The 17,915-nt window shown below is 43.3% G+C and overlaps 2 protein-coding genes across 3 annotated transcripts in view; one reads left to right on the top strand and one right to left on the bottom strand.

Moving 5' to 3' along the window:
* Positions 1-16,926, top strand: part of copt1 (High affinity copper uptake protein 1) — a 27,623-nt gene extending 10,697 nt beyond the window's left edge. Inside the window, exons 3-6 of one of the 2 annotated variants that reach the window (XM_014136650.3) lie at positions 9,931-10,066; positions 13,969-14,041; positions 14,195-14,363; positions 14,673-16,926. In XM_014136650.3, coding sequence (XP_013992125.1) covers positions 9,950-10,066; positions 13,969-14,041; positions 14,195-14,363; positions 14,673-14,874 — 561 coding nt within the window. In that variant the 5' untranslated portion in view covers positions 9,931-9,949 and the 3' untranslated portion in view covers positions 14,875-16,926. 2 annotated transcript variants of the gene reach the window in all.
* On the bottom strand, positions 16,907-17,915 carry LOC106567795 (anaphase-promoting complex subunit CDC26). Its single transcript, XM_014137536.3, has 2 exons — positions 17,821-17,915; positions 16,907-17,567 (listed from the first exon to the last, which is right to left on the bottom strand). Exons 1-2 carry the CDS (start codon positions 17,899-17,901, stop codon positions 17,382-17,384), a joined length of 267 nt encoding a protein of 88 aa, XP_013993011.2. The 5' UTR covers positions 17,902-17,915; the 3' UTR covers positions 16,907-17,381.

Here is a 17,915-nt window from a genome sequence, read left to right as displayed (position 1 = left end):
GGCCTCTGGTTGTTTGGCCATTAAATTAGTAATGGTCCTGGTAGAGCTCTCGAGTCAAGTAGAACATTTTTCCACCTCGATTGATTGCCCACTCATGTAGGGAGTGAAGGTGCTTTCAAGGTGCCATGGCTAGTAGACATGGATGACTCTAGAACTGTGTATGAAATAGCCTTGGCACACAGTGGTCCAAACTGGCTTCACAGTTCTTGGGACCATGTGGTTATGTTTGTAGCCTAAAATGTGCTTTCCTCAATATAGGTACATTTCGCATCCAAACACAACTAAAATTAGCCTAACTACCAGGAATTGCATTATCAATATCTAGATTACAAAATGGCAAAGCTGAAATTGTTATCTTGGCCTAGAAATGTTCATAGTCTGAATTCCTTGATGTCCAAGGAAATGGTTTCAACCAGCATTTACAATAGACCCCAGCCAGCGTTCTCCACCAGTGGGTTCAGTACAGTAGGTTGAGGGGTTCATAGTGATTGTGAGATGTTTTAACCATCTCTCCAAAGTAATAACACTAGGCACTTTGGAGAATTTGACTGACTTGTTTAATTATGGTGTTAACTTTTTAATCAGTGCTAACCCAGGAGCATTAGAGGATCTGGGGTTTGTCCTCAGGCTGGTGCTGGTGGCACGGTGCCAAGCCCAGGACCAGGCTACTCCAAGTCTGAGTGGTTACCCACTTTATCCCTCTTCAAGCTCAGAGTAAAACACAGACCTGGAACTCAGCTTCAAACATGAATCTTTGCAACATTTTTGGCACAGCCGAATACCTAGGCCTATTTGGGCGATTTCCGTGGGAAGGTTAACCTGAGCATGCCCAAATAAAGTTAACAATTTCCAAATGAGGTCTATGTTAGTTCTGGCTTTATTTGAAAAGTAGGAAAGTGCATGAATTTTGGCCAATTCCGAGTAGGAGGGCAAGACTCAAAGGCTTCAGTCAATCATGTGACCAACCACCTTGTTTCAGTCCTATGTGGAAACATTTGAAATGGTGTTTCTTACATTGGATTAAAGTAGAGACTCAGAACAAGAATATGATATCATACACTACAGTTGAGGAACAAGGGGGAAAGTAATGCTGCTTTGAAAGTTGAACTTGTAACACTTTTGAGAAAATGGTCTGTAAATGTTTTGGTACACCTACTGGAGAGCTCTGCTTTGTCTACACCGGCTATTCCCAAACTGGGGTACGTGCAATGCCGTCGGGGGTACCCAAATAAAAATGTGACTCACATTTTCAAACTGTTTTTTTTGATTTTCCAACGGGGCTATACATTTGGGTGAGGTTTTCTCGCCTGAGTAGCCTCGTTTCACTGCCAAAAATAAAATTGAACCATCTAGTGTTCAGCGAAAAAACACAATGTCAAATAATTAACATCAAATCACATTAACCGTTACTCTCTCGCGGGAATTCCACTAACGGTCCGGAGAGCTCCAACTTTTTAATCATGGCCTCAATTTTGTCCCGCACATTGAATATAGTTGCAGAGTCCCTGTAATCCTAGATTCAGATCATTCAGGCGAGGAAAAAAGAATCACCCAGGTAGGCCAGTCGTGTGAGAAACTCGTCATCATGCAAGCGGTCAGACGAGTTAAAATTATGTAGCCAATCGTAGCTGCTGCTCATTCCTTTTTCTCCGAACATGGATAAATGGTTAAAAAAAGTAAGGCCCGTATCCATAGAGAGACATACCAGCTCTACTGGTAGTAGTGCACCTGTCAACGACACAAGTTGTTCTGCTTCCACGAGCACATCCAATGCTAGCATCAGTAATTCTACATTTGTTGCTAGCCCAGCTAGCATGGACACTGACAGTTGTAAATCTGATGCAGCCAAAGAGCTACTGCCCCATTACCCAGGAAAGCACCGAATAACAGACAGGGACGTTGGACCATCGAAGAGGTGCAAATATGATGAGAAATACATTGATTTGGGGTTCACCTATATTGGGAGTAGTGCCTTTTACTCAGCCACAGTGTGTTATATGTGCAAAAGTACTATCTCACAACTCGATGAAACCTTAACTCTTGCGCAGACATTTAGAAACTAAACATGCCAATTTGAGTGAGAATTAGGACGACTTTTGAGTAGTAAGACATGTCTAAAAGCAAGTGGCTAGGACAGGCAAGCCCCAAACTATTGTGGACTTAATTCTTCCTGCTGCCGTGGATATGGCTGGGACAATGCTGGGGGGAAAAGGCCCGAAAAACTATACAGGCAATTTCTTCATCAAACAACACTGTTTCACAACGCATTAGTGACATGGCAGGAGATGTTTTGAAACAATTACTGCTTTGCATACAAGCCAGTGAATTCTATGCGTTACAGCTGACGTGGCGTGCCTGGCACAGCTCCTGGTATATGTCCGTTACGTTTATGGGGGGTCAAGTAAGAAAGAAATCCTCTTCTGGAAACCAGGACAACAGGACAGGATATTTTTTAAGTACTGGACAGCTTTGTGATATCAAATGAACTTTGGTGGTCAAGATGTGTTATCTGTACTGATGGAGCAAAAGCTATGACAGGGAGACATAGTAGAGTGGTAATGTGCATGCAAACAGTTGCTCCTGACGCCACTTGGGTACACTGCAGCATCCACCGAGAAGCTCTTGCTGCCAAGGGAATGCCTGACAGCTTGAAAGATGTTTTGGACACTACAGTGAAAATGGTTCACTTTGTTAACCTCTGGGGTATGTGGGACGCTAACACACTATTCAACAGCCAGTGAAATAGCAGGGCGGAAAATTCAAAACAACAATCTCATAATTCAAATTTCTCAAACATACAACTATATCCCATTTTAAAGATGCACTTCTCGTTAATCCAACCACATTGTCAAATTTCAAAAAGGCTTTACGGCGAAAGCATAACATTAGATTATGTTAGGACAGCGCCGAGACAAGAAAAACCACACAGCCATTTTCCAAGCAAGGAGAGGCGTCACAAAAACCAGAAATGCAGCTAAAATTAATCACTAACCTTTGATCTTCATCAGATGGAACTCATAGGACTTCGTTACACAATACATGTATATTTTGCTCTAAAGTTCATATTTATATCCAGAAACCCCATTTTTACATTGGCGTGTTATGTTCAGAAATGTTTTGCCTCCCAAAACTTCCGGTGAATGAGCACATCAATTTACAGAAATAATCATCATAAACGTTGATAAAATATTCAAGTTATTCAAAGAATTATAGATGCACTTCTCCTTAATGCAACCGCTGTGTCAGATTTCAAAAAAGCTTTACGGTGAAGGCAAATTCTGCAATCAGATATCAAAACAAGCCATACAGATACCCGCCATTTGAGTCAACAGAAATGACAAAACTTACATTATAAATATTCACTTACCTTTGATCTTCATCAGAATGCACTCCCAGGAATCCCAGTTCCACAAATGTTTTTTTTTTTTCATTTTTTTTTTCAATAAAGTCCATAATTTGTCCAAATACCTCATTTTTGTTCGCGTTTAGTCCACTACTACAAATGCAGGAAGCGTGCGCAAAGTGTCACGAAGAAAAGTCAAAGTTCTATTTACGTTCGTAGAAACATGTCAAATGATGTATAACATCAATCTTTAGGATGTTTTTTATCATAAATCTTCAGTAATATTCCAACCGGACAATTCCAATGTCTTCAAAAAAGAAAAGGAACACAGCTAACTCTCAAATGAGTGTGCGCCACTGAACTCATGTCATTCTCTGTCATCTGACTCCAGGAGCTCTTATTCTCTCCACAGTCACAGAAGCATGAAACAACGTTCTAAAGACTGTTGACGTCTAGTGGAAGCCTTAGGAAGTGCAAAATGAACCCATAAGTCACTGTATAGGCAATCACTTGAAAAACTACGAACCTCAGATTTCCACACTTCCTGGTTGGGTTTTTCTCAGGTTTTTGCCTGCCATATGAGTTCTGTTAAACTCAGACACATATTTGGTATCATCTGTATACCACCCCAACCTTGTTACAACACAACTGATTGGCTCAAACGCAAATCAATTCTACAAATTCACTTTTAAGGCACACCTGTTAATTGAAATGCATTCCAGGTGACTACCTCATGAAGCTGGTTGAGAGATTGCGAAGTGTGCAACGCTTTAAGGGTGACTACTTTGAAGAATCTTGAATATGAAATACATTTTGATTTGTTTTTAACACTATTTTGGTTACTACATGATTCCATGTGTTATTTCATAGTTTGGATGTCTTCACTGTTATTCTACAATGTAGAGAATAGTAAAAATAAAAACCCTTGAATGAGTAGGTGTGTCAACTTTTGACTGGTTGTGTGTATACAGTTGAAGTCGGAAGTTTACATACACCTTAACCAAATGCACTTAAACTAAGTTTTTCACAATTCCTGACATTTTATCCAAGTAAAAATTCCCTGTTTTAGGTCAGTGTTGAGATTTCTAGCTCACTCAGGAAAAGAAAAAAAAAATAGATAAAAGAGAAGCAAATGGGTCTGTGTTCAATTAAATGGGGAACGAGTGATTTCTTTAAGTTTCTTAGATGCTCAGATATGTTACGTTATGTGCGCATGCGCAGCTTCACTAGAGACTTAAATTACAGCACCTGGTAATCACTTCACCGTAGACAATCATCAGGAGCACACAGCCCGTTGGTATGTAACTGCGAACTACTCAGTCTAGCTTTGACGTTTAAGTCACTTATGTTTGTGCACTGAACGTTTACCTCACTGTGTCGGTGTTAGTAACTTATAGCTCGCTGGGTGCGGTAGCTCAGCGAACCAGATGCTATATAGCATTAGGCTATTATTATCAGCCATTTGCATTGTGCTGATTGTTCGGAGCACTCTGCTGGTTTCTGGTGGCGGTGGTGATAGCGGTGGTTTGGTTCGGTGATCCATGGTGGAGTGCCGCATTATGTTGCGTTTGTGTAAATCCTTTGGACGAGGCATGTGGTGGCATGGGTTCTGTGTCCTGTGACAGCGTCCATAGCAACCTGTGACGGCAGAGTCACTGTGCGCATGCTCCTCTGACGCTGGGCATTCTGGGTGATGTAGTCGGTGCTGTTTTAAGCCAGATTCGCCACATCTTTGGTGTTGCAGGCTTATTTGATTTATTATTTACATTATTATTATATTACTTGAATAATATACTAAATAATATCTGAATAATATATTGTCATTACTTGTTTGTTGTATTTCAGGTTTATGACCTGTGGTCATTTTGATTTAAAATAAAATTAAGGACAAAACACGAGTCATGACATTGTGTGCTTCCTGGTGAGCCTTTTCGGAGGGCTAAATAACGAAAATCCGAACAGTTAGGATCACCACCTTATTTTAAGAATGTGAAATGTCAGAATAATCTTAATTTTATTTCAGCTTTTGTTTCTTTCATCACATTCCCAGTGGGTCAGAAGTTTACATACTCAATTAGTATTTGGTAGCATTGCCTTTAAATTGTTAAACTGGGGTCAAATGTTTCGGGTAGCCTTCCACAAGCTTCCTACAATAAGTTGGGTGAATTTTGGCCCATTCCTCCTGACAGAGCTGGTGTAACTGAGTCAGGTTTGTAGGCCTCCATGCTCGCACATGCTTTTTCAGATCTGCCCACAAATGTTATATAGGATTGAGGCCAGGGCTTTGTGATGGCCACTCCAATACCTTGACTTTGTTGTCCTTAAGCCATTTTGCCACAACTTTGGAAGTATGCTTGGGGTCATTGTCCATTTGGAAGACCCATTTGCGACCAAGCTTTAACTTCCTGACTGATGTCTTGATGTTGCTTCAATATATCCACATAATATTCCTCCCTCATGATGCCATCTATTTTGTGAAGTGCATCAGTCCCTCCTGCAGCAAAGCACCCCCACACCATGATGCTGCCACCCCCGTGCTTCACGGTTGGGATGGTGTTTTTTGGCTTGCAAGCCTCCCCCTTTTTCTTCCAAACTTAACGATGGTCATTATGGCCGAACAGTTCTAAACTTCAAAATGGCAGCAGGTTTACGGGCGCCAAACCAATTGTGCTATTGTGTGTGTTTTCACGTTATTTGTAACTTATTTTGTACATAATGTTTCTGCAAGCATATGTTACGGCAAAAAAGAGCTTCTGGATATCAGGACGGCCATCACTCACCTCAGATTGGACAGATTTTTTTTTTTATACAACAAGGAGGACGCACAAGGCATTCTCCAAACACTCCACAGGGCCGACAGCCCTGTTATTTGCAAGAGGAAGCGACACAGGTACAGAGGACAAAGAGCCGGATGCCTGGTCAAGACCCAGATAAGGCGAGTGGGGAAGCTGCCGTTACCGTCAATACTACTCGCCAACGTGCAATCGTTGGACAATAAATAAGACGAGATACGATCACGAATATCCTACCAACAGGACATCAAACTGTAATATCCTGTTTCACGGAATCGTGGCTGAATGATGACATGGATATTCAGCTAGCGGGATATACACTGCACCGGCAAGATAGAACAGCACACTCTGGTAAGACAAGGGGGGGGGCAGTCTGTGCATATTTGTAAACAGCTGGTGCACGACATCTAAGGAGGTCTCTAGATTTTGCTCGCCTGAAGTAGAGTATATCGTGATAAATAGCAGGTCACACTACTTGCCTAGAGTTTTCAGCTATACTTTTCGTGGCTGTTTATTTAGCACCACAGACAGATGCTGGCACTAAGACCGCACTGAGTCAGCTGTATAACGAAATAAGCAAACAGGAAACCACTCACCCAGAGGCGGTGCTCCTAGTGGCCAGAGACTTTAATGCGGGTTAACTTAAATCGGTTCTACCAAATTTCTATCAGCATGTTAAATGTGCAACAAGAGGGAAACTCTAGATCACCTGTACTCCACACACAAAGATGCATACAAAGCTCTCCCTGGCCCTCCATTTGGTAAATCCGACCAACTCAATCCTGATTCCTGCTTACAAGCGAAAATTAAAGCAGGAAGCACCAGTGACTGTATTAAAAAAAAAAAAAAGAAAAAAAAAAAGAAAAGTGGTCAGATGAAGCAGATGCTAAACTACAGGACTGTTTTGCTATCACAGACTGGAACATGTTCCGGGATTCTTCCGATGGCATTGAGTACACCACATCAGTCACTGGCTTTATCAATAAGTACATCGAGGACGTCGTCCCCACAGTGACGCTACGTACATACCCCAACCAGAAGCCATGGATTACAGGCAACATTCGCACTGAGCTAAAGGGTAGAGCTGCCGCTTTCAAGGTGTGGGACTCTAACCCGGAAGCTTAAAAGAAATCCTGCTATGCTCTGCGACGAACTATCAAACAGGCAAAGCGTCAATACAGGGCTAAGATTGAATCATACTACACCAGCTCTGACGCTCGTCTTGTGGCAGGGCTTGCAAACTATTAGACTACAAAGGGAAGCACAGCCGCGAGCTGCCCAGTGACACGAGCTAAACCACTTCTGTGCTCGCTTCGAGGCAAGCAACACTGAGGCATGCATGAGAGCATCAGCTGTTCCGGACGACTGTGTGATCACGCTGACGTGAGTAAGACCTTTAAACAGGTCAACATACACAAGGCTGCGGGGCCAGACTGATTACCAGGACGTGTGCTCCGGGCATGTGCTGACCAACTGGCAGGTGTCTTCACTGACATTTTCAACATGTCCCTAATTGAGTCTGTATTACCAACATGTTTCAAGCAGACCACCATAGTCCCTGTGCCCAAGAACACAAAGGCAACCTGCCTAAATGACTACAGACTCGTAGCACTCACGTCCGTAGCCATGAAGTGCTTTGAAAGGTTGGTAATGGCTCACATCAACACCATTATCCCAGAAACCCTAGACCCACTCCAATTTGCATACCGCCCAAACAGATCCACAGATGATGCAATCTCTATTGCACTCCACACTGCCCTTTCCCACCTGGACAAAAGGAACACTTATGTGAGAATGCTATTCATTGACTACAGCTCAGCGTTCAACACCATAGTACCCTCAAAGCTCATCACTAAGCTAAGGATCCTGGGACTAAACACCTCCCTCTGCAACTGGATCCTGGCCTTCCAGACGGGCCTCCCCCAGGTGGTAAGGGTAGGTAGCAACACAACACATCTGCCACGCTGATCCTCAACACTGGAGCTCCCCAGGGGTGCGTGCTCAGTCCCTTCCTGTACTCCCTGTTCACCCACGACTGCATGGCCAGGCACGACTCCAACACCATCATTAAGTTTGCAGACGACACAACGGTAGGCCTGATCAACGACAAGACAGCTTATAGGGAGGAGGTCAGAGACCTGGCCGGGTGGTGCCAGAATAACAACGTAACCAAGACCTAAGGAGATGATTGTGGACTACAGGTAAAGGAGGACCGAGCACACCCCCATTCTCATCGACGGGGCTGTAGTGTAGCAGGTTGAGTTCCTTGGTGTCCACATCAACAACAAACTAGAATGGTCCAAACACACCAAGACAGTTGTGAAGAGGACACGACAAAGCCTATTCCCTCTCAGGAAACTGGAAAGATTTGGCATGGGTCCTGAGATCCTCAAGGTTCTACAGCTGTAACATCGAGAGCATCCTGACTGGTTGCATCACTGCCTGGTACGGCAATTGCTCGGCCTCTGACCGCAAGGCACTACAGAGGGTAGTGCGTACGGCCCAGTACATCACTGGGGCTAAGCTGCCTGCCATCCAGGACCTCGACACCAGGCGGTGTCAGAGGAAGGCCCTAAAAATAGTCAGACCCCAGTCAAAGACTGTTCTCTCTACTACCGCACGGCAAGCGGTACCGGAGTGCCAAGTCTAGGACAAAAAGGCTTCTCAACAGTTTTTACCCCCAAGCCATAAGACTCCTGAACAGGTAATCAAATGGCTACCCGGACTATACAGCGCAAACGGGCTCTAACCAGAATAGAAAGAGTAGGAGGCCCCGGTGCACACCTGAGCAAGAGAACAAGTACATTAGACGCCTCGCAAGTCCTCAACTGGCAGCTTCATTAAATAGTACCCGCAAAACACCGGTCTCAACGTCAACAGTGAAGAGGCGACTCCGGGATGCTGGCCTTCTAGGCAAATCTGACTGGCCAATAAAAAGATGGGCAAAAGAACACACTGGATAGAGGAACTCTGCTTAGAAGGCCAGCATCCCAGAGTTTTGAGTATAAGCAAAGGGTCTGAATACTTACCTAAGGTATTTCTGTTTTTGCTTTGCCATTATGGGGTATTGTGTGTACATAGGTGGGGGTTAATCAATTATAGAATATGGCTGTAAACTAACAATGTGGAAAAAGTCAAGGGGTCTGAGTTCTTTACGAAGGCACTGTGTGTGATAAATATTTTTATGTTAGGGTGCAATAACTGCTATTAAAGCTACATGTTGTTATTCAAGCCTAAAGTACCATGACCTTTTAACATTACAAAAAATGTGTTATCTTTAAAATATAAAGTCTTTTTCAGACTCTAACATCCATAATGGTTGTTTTTCCTCTAAAGTACTAACGAAAATTACAATCTTTTTAAAATAGTTTTTGTTCAGGCATGCCTTTCCTCAATGAATATCCATGTTTTGACCTATGTCTTACAAACTCAGACTTTTGCTAATATGTTAAGAAAAAGCTTGACCTACATTTAACATCTGTAACGCTTCATATTTGTGTTCTACAAAATGCCAATATTTAGAAGTCTGCTTTCTTGAGTATAGACCCCCCCCCCCCCCCCCCCCCCCCCCCCCCCAAGGTGTACTGTAGACGCACACATCAAACATTTCATTTATATTTGCTTTGTCCATTCTTTGAAACATTAAAGATGTTATTTTTGTGTGTAAATGTAATGTTCATACTGCTGGAATCGCCCACCTACAACAAAAGCAACCTGTCATGGACAAATGTGTGTGTAAGGTGAGAAGTATGCGTGACTGTTCTCTTTTGTGTCTGTATTTCCTGGTTCTTGCAGTACTACATTCGAGACGAACATGGACCACATGGACCACACGCACCATGATCACAGCAAAATGGCTGGCAGCATGGCTCCTCCCATGGTCACAGGCTCCCACGAAGATCATCTAGGTGGAGGAGGGGGCCATATGATGGTGAGTGGGCTTGGCACTCTGAAAAAGAAATCAGTCACATACTAATTTCTCTCTGTTACAATGTGGGATGTACTTATGCTTGATCCAGTAATGTAGTACGGAGGGTGTGACGCAATTGCGGAGGCCAATTCAAGCTCCGCGTCGCCGTGCTCCTCCCAAAAATGTTTACAATTCTGAGGGCTCCGTATAGCTCCTCATTGATATGATTGGTTGACGGTATGTGGGGGTGGTACATCCTGTAAACACAAACTCACTCCCTTAACAACTTCCTCCACAACAGCTCTGCTCTGCTCCACGAAACGCAAGAATTACGAATGCCCTGACTTTTGCAGAGGCCGCATCGCAGTTAATGCTGTATGTTCAATGCAAACACTGTAATGACCATAAATTGGCTTTTAGGCTTAGCACCCCATCTCTGCACTTCCTACAACCTCCTCACAAAGTTGTAAATCTGATTCAGATGAATGGTTTTAATTCAACTCTAGTTCAAACGGCCTGCTTGACATCTCTCTGCTGTGTGAGCTGAATCAAATGAAATGTTATTGGTCACATAGACATGGTTAGCAGATGTTATTGCAAGTGTAGCGAAATGACTGCTTCTCGTTCCTACGGTCCAGCAATATCTAACTAGTAATATCTAACAATTCCACAACAAAAACCTAATACACACATCTAAGTAAAGGAATGGATTAATGTATAAATATATGGATGGGCAATGTCAGAGCGGCATAGGCTAAGATGCAATAGATAGTATAGAATACATATGAGATGATTAATGCAAGATATACAGTTGAAGTCGGAAGTTTACATACACTTAGGTTGAAGTCATTAACTCGTTTTTCAACCACTCCACAAATTTCTTGTTAACAAACTATAGTTTTGGCAAGTCGGTTAGGACATCTACTTTGTGCGTGACACAAGTAATTTTTCCAACAATTGTTTAGACAGATTATTTCACTTATAATTCACTATCACATTTCCAGTGGGGCAGAAGTTTACATACACTAAGTTGACTGCCTTTAAACAGCTTGTAAAATTCCAGAAAATGATGTCATGGGTTTAGAAGCTTCTGATAGGCTAATTGACATCATTTGAGTGAATTGGAGGTGTACCTGTGGACGAATTAAGGCCTACCTTCAAACTCGGTGTCTTTTGCTTGACATCGTGGGAAAATCAAAATAAATCAGCCAAGACTGTAGACCTCCCACAAGTATGGTTCATCCTTGGGAGCAATTTCCAAACGCCTGAAGGTACCACGTTCATCTGTACAAGCAATAACACGCAAGTATAAACACCATGGGACCATGCAGCCATCATACCGCTCAGGAAGGAGACGCGTTCTGTCTCCTAGAGATGAACATACTTTGGTGCGAAAAGTGCAAATCAATCCCAGAACAACAGCAAATGACCTTGTGAAGATGCTGGAGGAAACGGGTACAAAAGTATCTATATCCACAGTAAAATTAGTACTACATCATCAACAACATGAGGCTGTTCAGCAAGGAAGAAGCCACTGCACCAAAACTGCCATTAAAAAAAGCCAGACTACGGTTTGCAACTGCACATGGGGACAAAGATTGTACTTTTTGGAGAAATGTCCTCTGGTCTGACGAAACAAAAATAGAACTGTTTGGCAATAATGACCATCGTTATGTTTGGAGGATAAGGGGAGGCTTGCAAGCCGAAGAACACCATCACAACCGTGAAGCACGGGGGTGGCAGCATCATGTTGTGGAGGTGCTATGCTGCAGGAGGGACTGGTGCACTTCACAAAACAGATGGCATCATGAGGACGTGAAATTGTGTGGATATATTGAAGCAACATTTGAAGACATCAGTCAGGAAGTTAAAGCTTGGTCGCAAATTGGTCTTCCAAATGGACAATGACCCCAAGCATACTTCCAAAGTTGTGGCAAAATGGCTTAAGGACAACAAAGTCAAGGTATTGGAGTGGCCATCACAAAGCCCTGGCCTCAATCCTATATAACATTTGTGGGAAGAACTGAAAAAGCGTGTGCGAGCAAGGAGGCCTACAAACCTGACTCAGTTACACTAGCTCTCAGGAGGAATGGGCCAAAATTCACCCAACTTATTGTGTAAGGCTACCTGAAACGTTTGTCCCAAGTTAACAATTTAAAGGCAATGGTACACTCAATTAGTATTTGGTATGTAAACTTCTGACCCACTGGGAATGTGATGAAAGAAATAAAAGCTGAAATAAAATAATTCTCTCTACTATTATTCTGACATTTCACATTCTTAAAATAAAGTGGTGATCCTAACTGACATAAGACAGTGAATTTTTACTAGGATTTAAATGTCAGGAATTGTGAAACTGAGTTGAAATATACTTGGCTAAGGTGTATGTAAACTTAGTGACTAGTGTTCCATTTATTAATGTGGCCAATGAGTTCAAGTCTGTATATAGGCAGCAGCCTCTCTCTGCTAGTGATGGCTGTTTAACAGTCTGGCCTTGAGATAGAAGTTGTTTTTCAGTCTCTCTGCTTTGATGCACCTGTACTGAACAGGCAGTTGCTCGGGTGGTTGTTGTCCTTGATCTTTTTGGCCTTCCTGTGACATCGGGTGCTGTAGGTGTCCTGAAGGGCAGGTAGTTTCCTCTGGCGAGCCCTGCGGTTGTGGGTGGTGCAGTTGCTGTACCATACAGTGATACAGCCCGACAGGATGCTTACAATCGTGCATCTGTAAAAGTTTGGGTTTTAGGTGACAAGTGAAATTTCTTCAGCCTCCTGAGGTTGAAGAGGCGCTATTGCGCCTTCACCACACTGTCTGTGTGGGAGGACCATTTCTGTTTGTCCGTAATGTGTATGCTGAGGAACTTAACTTTCCACCATCTGCACTGCTGTCCTGTGCATAGGGAGGTGCTCCCTCTGCTGTTTCCACTATCATCTCCGTTTTGTTGACGTTGAGTGAGATGTTATTTTCCTGACACCACACTGAGTGCCCTGCCCTCCCTGTAGGCTGTCTCGTCGTTGTTGGTAATCAAGCCTGCTACTGTTGTCGTCTGCAAACTTGATTGAGTTAAAGGTGTGCATGGCCACGCGGTCATGGTGAACAGGGAGTACAGGAGGGGGTTAAGCACTCACCCTTGTGGGGCCCCAGTGTTGCGGATCAGTGAAGTGGAAATGTTTTTTCCCACCTTCACCACCTGGGGGAGGCCCGTCAGGAAGTCCAGAACCCAATTGCACAGGGCGGGGTTGAGACCCAGGGCCTCAAGCTTAATGATGAGCTTGTGGAGGGTACTATGGTGTTGAATGCTGAGCAATAGTCAATGAAAAGCTTTCTTACATAGGTATTCCTCTTGTCCAGATAGGGTATTGTGCAGTGTGATTGCATCGTCTGTGGATCTATTGGGGCGGTAAGCAAATTGAAGTGGGTGTAGAGTGACAGGTAAGGTAGAGTTTATATTGACTTGTCTCTCAAAGCACTTCATGGTGACTGAAGTGAGTGCTACGAGGCAATAGTTGTTTAGTTACCTTTGCATTCTTGGGTACAGGAAAAATGGTGGCCATCTTGAAGCATGTGGGGACAGCAGACTGGGATAGGGGAGATTGATTATGTCTGTAAACACACCAGCACATCTGCGCATGCTTTGAGGACGCGGCTGTGGATGCCGTCTGGGCCGGCAGCCTTGCCAGGGTTAACACGTTTAAATGTCTTACGTCGGCCACGGAGAAGGAGAGCCCACAGTCCTTGGTAGCTGGCCGCGTCAATGGCACTGTGTTATCCTCAAAGCGGGCAAAGAACATGTTTAGCTTGTCTGGCAGCAAGACGTCAGTGTCTGCGACGTGGCTGATTTTATTTTTTTTTATTTATTTTTTTATTCCTTTTGTAGTCTGTTTTTTTTAGTCCAATTTTTTTTTGGTTCTGTCCCTTTTCTCCAGAAAATGACCTTCTACTTTGGCTACACAAACGTGGAGCTGCTGTTTGCCAGCCTTGTCATCAACACACCTGGAGGTAAGTTAGTGCGTGTTCCCAGAATGTATTTTTAGACTTGAAATGTAATGCAAAAAGTATTTCATGTAATGACCATGGCCATTGATTATTCATAAAACAAAAGATAACATTGGTTAGTCAATTATTTAACACCTTTCTACCATGTCTCCTCAGAGATGGTGGCGGCCTGCTTTGGTTGTTTCCTGCTGGCTGTGCTCTACGAGGGGCTGAAGATCGGCAGGGAGTTCCTGCTGAGGAGGAACCAGGTTAACGTGCGTTACAACTCCATGCCTGTCCCGGGGGCAGACGGCACCATGGTCATGGAGACCCACAAGACTGTAGGGTGAGTTAGACAACCATGCAACAGGACTCCTTACTAACCGGACACATAGTAAGTAGTACTGCAGTGAAGTGGTCCATTTCACACCCCAATAGTGAGACTTCTAGACATTGCAGTTCAAAAGGGCTACGCGCTCCATATCAACTTGCAGTAGGAAAATGTGAAGCCTCACTGTATGTGGCGAATGTTGTGGACATAACAGTTTTTAAATGGCTTAGTTTGCCACTAACACCTGACTTGCATAGTGCTGTCAATTAGTTTATTTGAAAACATGACTTATTTAACAATCCTGTTTCCCCTTCTCCCCTGCAGCCAGCGGATGCTGAGTATGGCACACTTGCTGCAGACGGTGTTACACGTCATCCAGGTGGTGGTCAGCTATTTCCTCATGTTGGTCTTCATGACCTACAATGCTTATTTGTGTATGGCCGTTGCAGCCGGGGCAGGCCTCGGATACTTCTTATTCAGCTGGAAAAAGGCTGTGGTTGTTGATATCACCGAACACTGTCACTAATTGCCCCCCTGGTCTCTTCATCTTCCCACACACACACACATTCACACACACACACACATACATTCACACACAGGTATTCTCCATTTAATCGTCATCATGCATCCAGTTTTATACACTTATCTTATTTGAACGGTTCACTTTGTCACAAAAGTTGCTTGATGGAAAATGTGAATTATGACTGAGCTTTTACATTTGTGACATTCAAGTCTGTCCTTTTAGTAGGTCCAGAAGACTACCCTAGCTAACTAGCATGTTGGTATTCCAAATGCTGGCTTCTGTTAAACCAATACCACTCCTGTCTGGCTCCACAGCTCTGTCAAGGGCCAAACATCCACTTCCCCCAGTTGTGCCATTCTTCCTCCCATTCTGTTTTTGTTATTGCGCAACAACCAGTGCAGGTTCATCCTTGTAGCACTGGGGCTCTTCTGCTCACAGGGCTATTTACGACCCTTACAACATCTCTCATTGAAGATCATTGTGAATAGGGCCCAGCGTTTTTTACCTGACCCCACCTGGGCCCTAGTTAAAACCAATGTGTTCTTCTGAAGCCTAGTCATATCTGCATTCCATCTGACAATCTGGCTGGGGGGGGGAGCCCAACATAATCAGTGTCTCACAACTACAGGAGTCAAAGGTCATACTTGGGATTGTGTGGAGATGGTGGGGCAGCTCTGGCTGTATGACTGAGCCTTACTAAACCCTTTGCCTTAAAGGAGGGAAACATGACAGCCTAGGCCAACTGTAGTCTACTGACAAGTGCCAGTGTTTTTTTTTCTTTTTTTAAAGGTTGTCCAGTGGACAAGCAGTGAAGTACAGTACACTTTACATGTCGTGTGATTATATACATTAGTGTAATGCAGCAGAGCGTGACAACCTTTGAAACCCTCTTCATGATACACACTGCTATGCAGTGTTCGATTTTGGTAGTTTATGAATGACAACCTCATTATTTACCAATGACACTCGGCACTCGAAGGCTTGATCTGACACACAAATGTAAATTGACTCTTGTACATCAAGAAGCCAATGTAAAATGTTCATAATATAACTTGGGAGTAACTTTTGGTGCATTCATTCAATAGGGTTAAATTAGTTAGCATGTCAACACAACATGGATACTAGTGTCCTTATTGGAGCAAGTGCTCAGATCCCAAGGACAAGCAGGGAACTATGGGAAAGTATGAGGATGGATCTAGTGCTTTCTCAGACTGGCCTAGTAACACAAGATTACTGCACCTCTTGTGACCTATCGGTGCTTACGCCTCACAGTTAACACTTTGACAGGAGGGGATATCTATGAAGTAGAACCTAAAGAGAAAGTAGTATTTTTAGTTTATCTTGATTATAATTATTTTCATCTGAGAAGTGACTAGTAAATGTTTATCAGTTGCCTAAGGCTGTGTTTTACACAGGCAGTCTGATTCTGATCTTTTACTGATTTGTTTGGCAATAGAGCTGATTTGATTGGTTAAAGGACCAATTAGTGGAAATGTCAGAATTGTCTGTCTCTGTAGACAGGCAGCCCAATTCTGATACATTTTTTGTTGCACTAAGTTAATTGGTCTTTTGACCAATCAGATCTGGGAAAATGTCAGTTGTAGAAAGATCTGATGTGATTGGTCTAAAGACCAATTAGTGGAAAAAAATATCGGAATTGAGCTGCTTGTCTAAATAGCCTTCGTGACGTGCTGTGCCTGGTTTGGGGGTCAAATTCCTAGTTGCTATAACTGGATTTAACAGCCGCACATTCTCATTACATTACAATCAAGCCAGGGACATTAATAGTTAGTGTATACTTGAACATATTATAACTGTTTCTGCTTTACCACATGGGATCATGTATAAAGATTTCTTATTAGAGTCTACTGTACAAATCGAGCGTTGAAGTTAATGGGCCAAAACAGCAGTGGGAATCTGACTGCCACTCCAGCGCAGCAACAGTGTGAACATTACCTGGACTGTTAAGTCCACAGACATGTCTGTATAGTATGATGTATTTACAGTGCTGTAATCATCTAGAGAAAACAAGTAATAAATGGTATCATTCAAGAACTGTATGTTTGATTCTGTTGCATTCTCATAATGCAGCCTTGAAGGCCAATAAAACTACAATCATACCATTGTAAGAACTAAATCAGTTATTAAAGTCCATTCCATCTTGCCCCAAAGATGCTACCTTCACCTTCCTGGGACTACCAAGTCTGGATTTTTGTAATAAAGGAGGGAAACCACTACAACAGCTCCCATGAAACATATTGTACAAAAGGCCACACGCTTTGCATCGCAAGTCATAACATTTCAGGTAAATGCAAGAACATTACTTTAAAAGATGTGTTATAAGCAAAACGTGATCCTCAAACTACACTTCTTTGTAGAGAGAATTCTGATCTCAGGCAAGCACACAAGTATCCCGGACCATGTCAATAGCATTGTTACTGTGCCCTCCACACACCTACACTGGTGGAGCCAACAGTTTGAGCAGTCTCGTTAATGTGCCCATTAGGAACCTAAAACTGCAGGTTTCCAAAGAGTGAGGGCAAGGTGTTGGGTTTAGGATGGGGCTTGTAGCCTATTCTCTCGTTGATCATCTGTCCCCGTGTCTTCCCATCCCCTGTTCCACCGCTGGCCCCCACCATGTTACTAAACGTAGCCACACCAACAACATCCACTTCATCCCTCTGTTTTTTCCGAATCTGAGAGAGAGAGGGGGGGGGCGGGGGTGCGTAGGTGGTTAGACAGAAGTTCTGGTATGTATAAATCATGTCCTTTTTTTGTGCTTTTGTCCCACCCAAGGCGTGGATTTTGTGCCAATCATCAAGCGTTTCTTAAAGTTAATGAGGACTTGAAGAAACTGGTAGCAGGCAATCCATCAACAAGGGAAAGCCTCTTTATTATGCCTTTTTAAGCCGGCAGGTAAATGTTATCCATGATGCTGTGGCTACTCACCTCAAGCTCTTTCTTGACACTCTCAAACTCCTCAGTGTCATCCAACTTCAATTCCAGACGGGTGGGCTTTCTGCGCAGCATATTATATCCACTAA

This window comes from Salmo salar, chromosome 01 (assembly GCF_965601325.2).
Source record: "Salmo salar chromosome 01, fSalSal1, whole genome shotgun sequence".
Classification (NCBI taxonomy): Eukaryota; Metazoa; Chordata; class Actinopteri; order Salmoniformes; family Salmonidae; genus Salmo; species Salmo salar.
This window is presented reverse-complemented; position numbering and strand designations above follow the sequence as displayed.

Coding starts and splice junctions, on each gene's coding strand:
- LOC106567795 (XM_014137536.3), bottom strand. CDS start 17,901: ATGCTGCGCAGAAAGCCCACCCGTCTGGAATTGAAGTTGGATGACACT. Junction 17,568..17,820: donor GTGTCAAGAAAGAGCTTGAG/GTGAGTAGCCAC, acceptor TCTCTCTCTCAG/ATTCGGAAAAAACAGAGGGA.